At 36.8% G+C, this 9812-nt stretch overlaps 1 protein-coding gene across 2 annotated transcripts; it reads left to right on the top strand.

Moving 5' to 3' along the window:
• Nucleotides 1–1687: 1687 nt before the first annotated feature.
• On the top strand, nt 1688–5566 carry LOC119085031. 2 transcript variants are annotated; one of them, XM_037195224.1, is made up of 4 exons: nt 1688–2136; nt 2289–2571; nt 4193–4288; nt 5470–5566. In XM_037195224.1, exons 2-4 carry the CDS (start codon nt 2296–2298, stop codon nt 5509–5511), a joined length of 414 nt encoding a protein of 137 aa, XP_037051119.1. In that variant the 5' UTR covers nt 1688–2136; nt 2289–2295; the 3' UTR covers nt 5512–5566. The 2 variants fall into 2 exon arrangements, with proteins under 2 accessions (XP_037051119.1, XP_037051118.1); XM_037195223.1 differs by having other exon boundaries at nt 1688–2571.
• Nucleotides 5567–9812: the final 4246 nt, after the last annotated feature.

Consider the following 9812-nt stretch of genomic DNA (forward strand, 5'->3'; position numbering starts at 1 on the left):
TACCGTGTCGGTAACTTAGGAGTTAATTTTTTTTCTCTCGCATCGTCTAATAATAATTAGTCTGTGTGAAGGCGTTAGCTCGTTCCTAGGGAATTCATCCTTTTACGAAATTTAACGTAAAGGCGTTTTGTTCCAAACCTAGGGAATTCAACCTTTTATTGATTCGTAAGTAGAAAATTGGACTGTCCAGAAATAAGAGTCGAAGAAAATGTTGGACAGTCCAGAAATATGACTCGCAAAAAAAGTTGGACAGTCCAGAATTGATTCGTAAGAAGAAAATTGGACTGTCCAGAATTAAGAGTCGAAGAAAAAGTTGGACAGTCCAGAAATAAGACTCGCAAAAAAAGTTGGACAGTCCAGAATTGATTCGTAAGTAGAAAATTGGACTGTCCAGAAATAAGACTCGCGAAAAAATATGGACAGTCCAGAATTGATTCGTAAGAAGAAAATTGGACTGTCCAGAAATAAGAGTCGAAGAAAAAGTTGGACAGTCCAGAAATAAGACTCGCGAAAAAAGTTGGACAGTCCAGAATTGATTCGTAAGTAGAAAATTGGACTGTCCAGAAATAAGACTCGAGAAAAAAGTTGGACAGTCCAGAATCGGTATAAAATATTTTATTTTATTAAAATGGACTGCCCGTTTTAAAGACACGCCTATTTCACTTAAATTAGACACACCTTTAACGTTAACATTATGAACTTAAATTGAAAAGAGGCGGGTCATTTCTTCTACAGGAGGCGGGTTCTAAATTTTGGACTTGGACTAAGTTCGGAGATATACACAAAGAGCTCTTTCTTTGCGAACACAGTCCTAACATAGTCTAGGTGTGGTACCATAAGTTATAAGGGGTTCATTCAAAATAAGGGGTGAAGTTAAATGAAAAATTAATTGAGTTCGCTAAAATTGGATAAAACGGCACTGACTAATCGTAGTCGTAATTACGATTTCCTATTTTCAATGCGTTTAAGCGCTCTCAGTACGTTGCAAGGTAAGCCGCCGTATTTTTTGTACTGGAATATTGGGATGTGTACTACGAAAATAACACTCTTGGCTTTCGTAAATTTTGACATTCGAAATTTACCGTGACATAATGTAAGACGAGTGCAGTGTTATCGATAATTAAATTTGGTTACAGACAGTAAATTGTCAACGGTTCTCAACGGATAATTTTTGATGGATTTTTGATGGAAAGAGTGGCATAAGATAAATGTGGTACCCGTTCTGTTGGCGGAACAAATAGTATGTTACATACCAAGGATCGAAAAGGTGTGTTTTAGACCCAGGTGGTGAAAACGTCCAGGGATGGAGCGACGCGAAGCGGATCCGTGGTATGTATACTATTTTTCTTCCTGGAGTACCAAAGTCACATTCCGAACAAAACATAACAACAGATTTGCACGCCATATTCAGCTGCGATCTCTATACCACATGCGAGATCGTATGCGATATCACAAAATCTCATGCGATATCACAATATCACATGCGAGATGGCATTCGATATAACAAAATATAATGCGAGATCGCATGCGATATCACAAAATCTGATGCGAGATCGCATTTAATATCACATGTGTAGCATTTTCATTTGTATAGTACATGACACATCTGGGAAAGAATAAAGATAGGATCGAAAATGACATAAGCGGGAATGAAAATTGAGAGAAAAAAGTGTCGGAGAATGTTGCTCTTTCGGTACTAAATTTGGTGAGTGAATGTGACGGTTTTGGTACTTCAGGAAGAAAAAGTGTTTTCTAGACAGTTTAAGTTAATTCAAAGTAAATTGGAACTAAAATTGTGCCGAGAGTCTGTTGTTTACGAAAATAGTGAAGTACCACGGGTTATTGCCTCACATGAAGTGTTTTTCTATGAAAGGAACCTGTAAATTGTCTGTGCAAAATCGTGTCGGCATTTGTTGTATGTTTGCCTGCCACGTTCTGGTACATTAAACAGGTCTTTTGGAAAGGCAGCAGACAGTAGCCATATCCGACTTTTGGAAGTTTTTCCATCACAACAGCTGTCAACACATAAACTGTCAACTGGTGGTCAGGGTTCATACATCACCACATCAAAGTCAACACCAGAGGTCGGTTTGGTAGCAAAATTCGACGCGCGGTATTCATTTTTGATAATTATTTGTAAGTGCAATAATTATATGTACCACAATCAATGTTTGTTTTGGTTGTGTAGCTGGGAGTTGGGGGTAATTTTCACAGTGGCTCGTCATTAACGGTTCACACAACTCACTGTTTTTGATGCCCCAAAATTCAATAATTCAACGTTTACACAGGAACAAAATGAGTAGCTCAGATTCCGGAAAAGAATCTATTGAGTCGGACGCTCCATCGTCGGTTCCGAGCATCGACTCAACAGATGAAGCACTAATCGGGGAAGCACTGAAAGACGATGCGGTAACTAAGGCGATGGAAAAAATGGTGTCCTGCGACCTTCAATTATCTTCTAAGGCGACACCAGGAGCAACACCTGGTTGGTCACAGCCTCCAGCGCCAACTGTCGCACAAGGAAGCAATAGTCCACAGCCTGGTCCATCTAGAAGTTTAACTGAAGCTGAGGTAATTGATAAAAAACCTTCAGACATTTCAATGTGATATTGTCATGGTAGCGCGGTGGATGAATGTTCGTAATTTCACCCATCGATAATGTTCATGTGCTTTTGGACGCAAACCCGAACTTTGACAAAAAAATGCAGTGAAAAATGGCTCACTAATCGATGCCGACGTAGCATAAAATTGATAAAACTTAAATGGGTTGAGTGGATTTTAATGATCGTGCGAGGTGTTCTAATTGAGGGATTTGGCATGAAAGTTTCAAATGACTCTTCTAGAATATAATTGATCGTTAATCAGGTTGTTAATGGTGAAATTAACGACATTGTGCGTCAAAACAACTTTTGTCTTTGCTTTCCGACGAAATTAAATGAAGTGTTGATCAGCTGTTGTTTACAAGGAACAATTGCTCTTAATTTGACGGGATGACTTAGTAGTTATTTAGTGGTACTAGTCTTCCACCAAAATGACTTGGGTTTGATTCCCGTGTCAGACAATTCCACAAGGAATTTTTCTAGTACCACATCGTATCGCATTGGTAACGTCCAACGTCCACTCAACTCATTATTTTCAAAAAAAGTAATTCTTTAATAAATGATCCACGTAGCTCCAGTATGTATAAATTCTAAGGAGCTACACAAGCTTCATAAGGAGCTAAGGAGCTATTCAAGCTTCATAATTTGTATAGTTGCACTGGGTTTGGTGGCTAACGATGTACACACTGAATGACTCGTATGACGTACCCCAATCAAGTTAAATTTGTGTTGATATATCTAGCCTACATTTAGGTTTGATATCATTTAGCACCTAACTTTCCTCAGACAGTATTTGCATACTTCGAGGCGTTGTTCGGAAGTCACGTTAAGCCAGTGGTCCAGATTTCACTTGTTAGGTCTCTATAAATATAACACATGGGAACCTAACATGCTAGTCGTAACATACATTGTCTAAGATTTCCATTGATACCCCATGCCTGCCTCGTGATTCCTGGCGAGTTTTACGAGTAGCGGGGTTGTGCTAACATAAAATTCTGTTATGTCAATGAATTAAATTAAACTAGGCATGACCCGAAACTACTTGAACTCAGCTTTCCAACGAGCCCACTCTCGCCCGGGACGATCGTTTATAACGGCCAAAAAATTCGGATAAAAATCACCATTTTACCAACTTCGGAGATGTTCAACCAGCAACCAGGTGTGGCTAGAGACCGTGTGAGGCCTGTTTTGAGGACTACTGGCAAAGACCTTTCAAACCATGTATATATCAATCCCAGGTGGAATGGGTCCGATTTTGGTAGGCGGCTTTTCAAAAGAATCCTTCTGAAACAAACAGCAGCAATTATATGAAATGATGCTGAAACAGCGCTCGTCATCTGAAGAGACTCTCTGAGTAAAATATATTTACATGCTACATGCGTCGAAAACCGTACTTTTCATGTTTCAAGCACTTCTTTGGAAGCTCTCAGCATTTAAAATCCATTACATAACTCGGGATAAAAAGATGAAAAGTCTCGGCTTCGCCTCAGATCAACAAAATTCACACGAAAACCCTACTTTTCATCTTTTTATCCCTAGATATGGAAAATACTAATCTTACATATAATAACTAAATTGAAAATCGTTTTTAGGATCAACGCAAACGGAAATTTTACGAAACGGATTTTTCTATCGAAGAGATTGATTATATGAATATGATGGTTGATGAGAGGAGAAAAAGGAACAAGGTATTCATAAAATTTAGTAATATTAATATTAGAAAATAACTTCACTAGAGGTGATCTTCACAAGCAGTTTTGACATGCATTTAAAATATTTCCACTAAAATCAACTTTCTTCAAAAGGCTACCAGTAAAATATTTTAAATTCATGTCAAAACTACTTGTGCCCGGGTGAAAAATAAGGTCTCTGAGACCTATTTTAGACCGTCTCAGATTGTTATCGCAACGGATAGAGGGACTAATTCTAAGCTAATTCGTATTGAAATGGCTCCCCCCGACAACTTGACCACGTAGCTACAGCCAGCTAAAGTCGAAAATTTGACATCTTTGAATGGTGATATGTCCAAGACGAAGAAAGTTTGAAACTCTTTGAATGGCGATATTGGTAGAGGATTCCATGCTCTATTAAACGCTAAGAATGAATTTTACAAAATTTGTCTGAATTGTACAATATTTGAAAAATTTTATTTTCACCATCCTCGGCGAAACTAGGACTCATCTGCAATAGACAGGTAGACCCTGTCTGCAACAAAACAATAGTGCCTGATCAGCCTGCGGTTAAAGCTGATTTCGCCAGCCGTTAGAGGAAATTTATCCCAAAAGTATGTGGAAATCAGCTTTAATCGACTCCAGATACACGTAATTAATGTAAGAATTGCTTCAAATAACTTAAATCACTTATTTATGAAGAATGGATAACAATTCTACTCATCCTAAACGAACTAGCACTTGAAGATAGATAATGAATTGAAAATTTCGTCGTAGAGTGACCTTGCTGCAGGCTGATCAGGCATTATTGTTTTGTTGCAGACAGGGTCAACCTGTTTATTACAGATGAGTCCATGTTTCGCCGAGGATGGTGAAAATAAAATTTTTCAAATATTATACAGGTCAGACAATTTCGTAAAATCCATTGTCGGCGTTTAATAGAGCATGGAATCCTCTACCAATATCGCCATTCAAAGAGTTTCAAACTCTCTTCATTTTGGACATATCACGATTTGAAAATGTCATTTTAACACTGAAACGGCTGAATGGATCCGCAAACTGAATGTGGTTCCTTTTTCACCCGGGTGGAGATCCCTTCTAGTGAAAAAAGGTGTTCAGCCGCACCGAACAATTATTATTACATTATTTTTAAGTTTTTTGTAAAAATTTACCCATATTTTTATACGTTTGTGTTACAGACGCAAAAAGGCAGCAAGGTTGCATTAAATAACTCGTCTTAGCTTTTATTCAAGTTTAGATATTTCGTAAAAGAAAAAGAGAAAAATTATCTGGAATTAGGCTCTTGCATATGAATTTATTTCAATTTCATATACAAATAGCAACTAAAAATTATTCTACACTATGCCAAAGAAATGTGTTGTTTTTTTTATAAAGTTGATTAAAAGTGACGAATTTAAATAACAAAATTTAAAGGGTCAAACTCTAAACTCAAATCCCGATACTTTTATATGTAAATTGTAAAAGCTTCTTGTGAATAATTAAGATGGCGCGCTGGTCGCATGTTGACGAACGTTGGTAATTTTGCTAACTTTACCAATACTTTTTACTGTAAAAAAAACAAATAAGCAAAATTTTGATGTATGATAGAATATAAGAACGCTGAAAATAATATTCGACATCAAAATAAAATACAAAAATTTTTAGGAGAGAACCTAATTAGCCTTTTTGTTACAATGAACAATATTAAATAAATATTTTTCCATAATTTTTTACAAATATTTCGTTTGTTTTAATTCAATCAAATCGTATGAAGCTGCAATTCTAATCAGACATTTTCCTAAGGAACATCAGGATTCATGCTAGTGAGTTTGTTGCACAGGAAAAGCTTCTTAGAATAGACCTAGGATTCGTTGATTCGCATCTGACAATGCTAACATGGACGATAATTGAAGACTCAATTCAACTAAAGAAAAAGTAAGCTCCAACAAAAGCGGTTTAAGTCCGTGCATTGAATGCAAAAACGAACATGGAATTCGAATATATAAAATTGCAAAAAGATTCATTTTTAGTATATATTTTTTTCATCTTCGTTGTTGACTTCTTTACAATATCTTTTTGCAAATATGAACCAAGCAGTGCATAAAATTCATATATCAAAACGAACACCCATTTTCACGTATTCAATTTTTTTTTTTACTTTCGGAAATTCGAAACCTGACTCGAATTTCGTGTTCGCACTTAGTAAAAATTTTCTAATGAAGAGAAGATATGGATTTCACGGTTCATTTTGAGATGCGTTTTTTAAATACAATGCTCGAGAAATTACAGCAAAATATGTATGCAATTGCGGAGAGCTACTCATCCGTTGTTGAACAACAAAATAAGCCATTAACCCTGGTCAGTCTGGTCCTATAAAATAGTCAAATGTACGCTGAAAGATTTGAAGTAAAACATTTTACCATCAACCACATGCGAAAGTTGACCATTACATAGCAATTTGCCCGCTGCGAAAATCATCTATTACATATGGACTATTTTCGGTTCATTTTCGGAAATCAACTTACGTATGTAGTAAACCGAATACATTGGATGCTGCTACGTACTTCATCAATTCGGAAACCACTTTTTAATGCTCGTAACTTACACTGTTTTTTGAGCAACTTGCTTGGCTACTGTTTCTCGACAAGTCTAGATTTTTTTTATCCAAGTCAACAAAACATTGCTACTCAAAAACTCACTTGCGAGTTTGCTTTCATAACAAAGTTATTGCCTCACGTAATGAATTACTTTCGTGATTGTGTCAATAGATTAAGGATAGCTTGTTCAGTACGTGTTTATTGCGTAGATGGGAGCGAGGGTTTTTAGGGGATATGTTGTACCACTGAACGTGGACAACGTATAAAAATAAAAAAAGGGAAAAGCAACTGCTGACCGGTATGACGCGCATGTAGACTGAATGATGCGACGACAATTTATCTGTAAAACATGAAAAGAAAATCTTTCTAAAGACTCGATGACATCTTACAATCCATAAAAGCTATGACCAGCCAGCGCAGAAATAAAGGACTAAAAATATTGAATTCTTAAGTGCACATTACGGCTGATATGGTTGTTATTACAATATTTTTTAGCTTAAATTTCACACTTTCCGGTGATTGTTTAATCAGTAATTTATTGAACATTGAAAGATATTGCTAAGTACGATATTTATTACACGCACAATGTTTCGACGGAAAAAATGCTGTGTATCACGGTTTCCCTGAACAAGGAAGAAGTTTTATGGAGAGGTACCCAAAAATTGATTACGGATTTGAATAGAGGCCTACTAGAGGAGCTTAGAACCGTGCTCAGTGAACAACTTTTTTTTGTTTGAACTGTGACATCCCTTGAAAAATGCCTCATTTGAAGAGTTGAGGAATCGCGTTTTTATGCAGTAAATTGATTAGTATTTCATAGTTGGACCTTCCCTATACCACAGAATCAAAATCACCATTCGGCAAAAATACTGACTTCGACCAACCGAATGTTAGAAGTTTGTGCTACAATGAATTTTACGGAACAATCAAATTCTCCCGAGTAAAAAAAAAAGTGAAAGTGAGACCCCTTTTGAGACCGTTTTTTTTGTATGGAGGTGAGATGTCTCTTTTCGACCGTTTGAGACTGGTTTCTTCTCATATACTGATGAATTGATGATGATGATGATTGCGAAACCGATGAGAAGTCTCGTTTTAAATCATTTAATAGACTGTATGAGACGGAGCGAGTGGTCTCTTTTTACATAGTTTACGAGACCAACTGAGTGGTCTCTTCTTCTGTATTTTGCGAGAACGACCGAGTGGTCTCTTCTTCTGTATTTTACAAGACCGACTGAGTGGTCTCATCTTCTGTATTTTACGAGACTGACCGAGTGGTCTCTTTTTTAAATAATTTGCGAGACCGACTGAGTGGTCTCTTCTTCTGTATTTTGCGAGACCGACTGAGTGGTCTCTTCTTCTGTATTTGCGAGACTGACCGAGTGGTCTCTTTTTTAAATAGTTTGCGAGACCGACTGAGTGGTCTCTTCTTCTGGATTTTGCGAGACCGACCGAGTGGTCTCTCTTCTGTATTTTACGAGACTGACCGAGTGGTCTCTTTTTTAAATAATTTGCGAGACCGACTGAGTGGTCTCTTTTCAAAAATATTTATGAGACCGACTGAGGGGTCTCTCTTTTAGATTATCAAAATATTTTTGAGACTCCTTGAGAAGTCTCTTTTGAGTTTCTTTTTCGAGATCCTTTTGAGGCCATCTGAGAACTCTCACTTTCTTTTCGATATTTTCTGAGATTCTTTGAGAAGTCTCTTTGTAGTTTTTTTTCGATATCCTTTTGAGGCCATCTGAGAACTCTCACTTTCTTTTTGACATCTTCTAATGACCATCTGAGAACTCTCATTTCTGTTTTCCAAGTGTGAGATATTTCATTGTCTTTAAGCTGTTAGTTTGTTCCTGCATTCACAGATGGCACAGTTTTTCATTTTTTCTTATAACTCGCTGAAATGATAGAAGTTTGAGTATTATTTGATTTTTTGTTTACCTTTTTTTTTATTTCGTGATGTATTTTCCGGTCACCACTCCAAGTACTAACCGCGACGAATGATGCTTAACTTTGGGATTCGACTGCCAGCCACCTTACGCGTGTTGCTAAATTGGATATATCTACGTGTAGGTCTTATTTCGAACCGTTGTTACAAAAACTTTGAGACCGAACGAGTGGTCTTTCTTGGATTATTTTTCGTTGGATTTTACGAGACTGGCCGAGTGGTCTCGTTTTGAATATTTTACGAGAATGTAAGAGACCGACCGAGTGGTCTTTCTTGGAATATTTTTCGTTGGACTTTACGAGACTGGCCGAGTGGTCTCGTTGTAAGAAAATATTTCTTTTAGATGATGAGACCAACTGAGAGGTTTCAGAAAAATGTTTTTTTGGACTTTAGATACCGTGAGAGAAGTCTCATTGCAAGAAAATATTTTTTTAGATGATGAGACCAACTGAGAGGTCTCATTTCAGAAAAATGTTTTTTTGGACTTTAGATACCGTGAGAGAAGTCTCATTGCAAGAAAATATTTTTTTAGATGATGAGACCAACTGAGAGGTCTCACTTCAGAAAAATGTTTTTTTGGACTTTAGATACCGTGAGAGAAGTCTCATTGCAAGAAAATATTTTTTTAGATGATGAGACCAACTGAGAGGTCTCATTTCAGAAAAATGTTTTTTTGGACTTTAGATACCGTGAGAGAAGTCTCATTGCAAGAAAATATTTTTTTAGATGATGAGACCAACTGAGAGGCCTCATTTCAGAAAAATGTTTTTTTGGACTTTAGATACCGTACGAGAAGTCTCAATGCAAGAAAATATATTTTGTAAATGATGAGACCAACTGAGAGGTCTCATTCCAGAAAAATGTTTTTTTTTGGACTTTAGATACCGTGAGAGAAGTCTCATTGCAAGACGAGAAAAATCACCCTCTTAGCCTCTTCTGGAATGAGACCTCTCAGTTGGTCTCATGATTTACAAAAAATCTTTCATTGAGACTTATCGGACGG

Source organism: Bradysia coprophila, unplaced genomic scaffold (genome assembly GCF_014529535.1).
Source record: "Bradysia coprophila strain Holo2 unplaced genomic scaffold, BU_Bcop_v1 contig_94, whole genome shotgun sequence".
NCBI lineage: Eukaryota > Metazoa > Arthropoda > Insecta > Diptera > Sciaridae > Bradysia > Bradysia coprophila.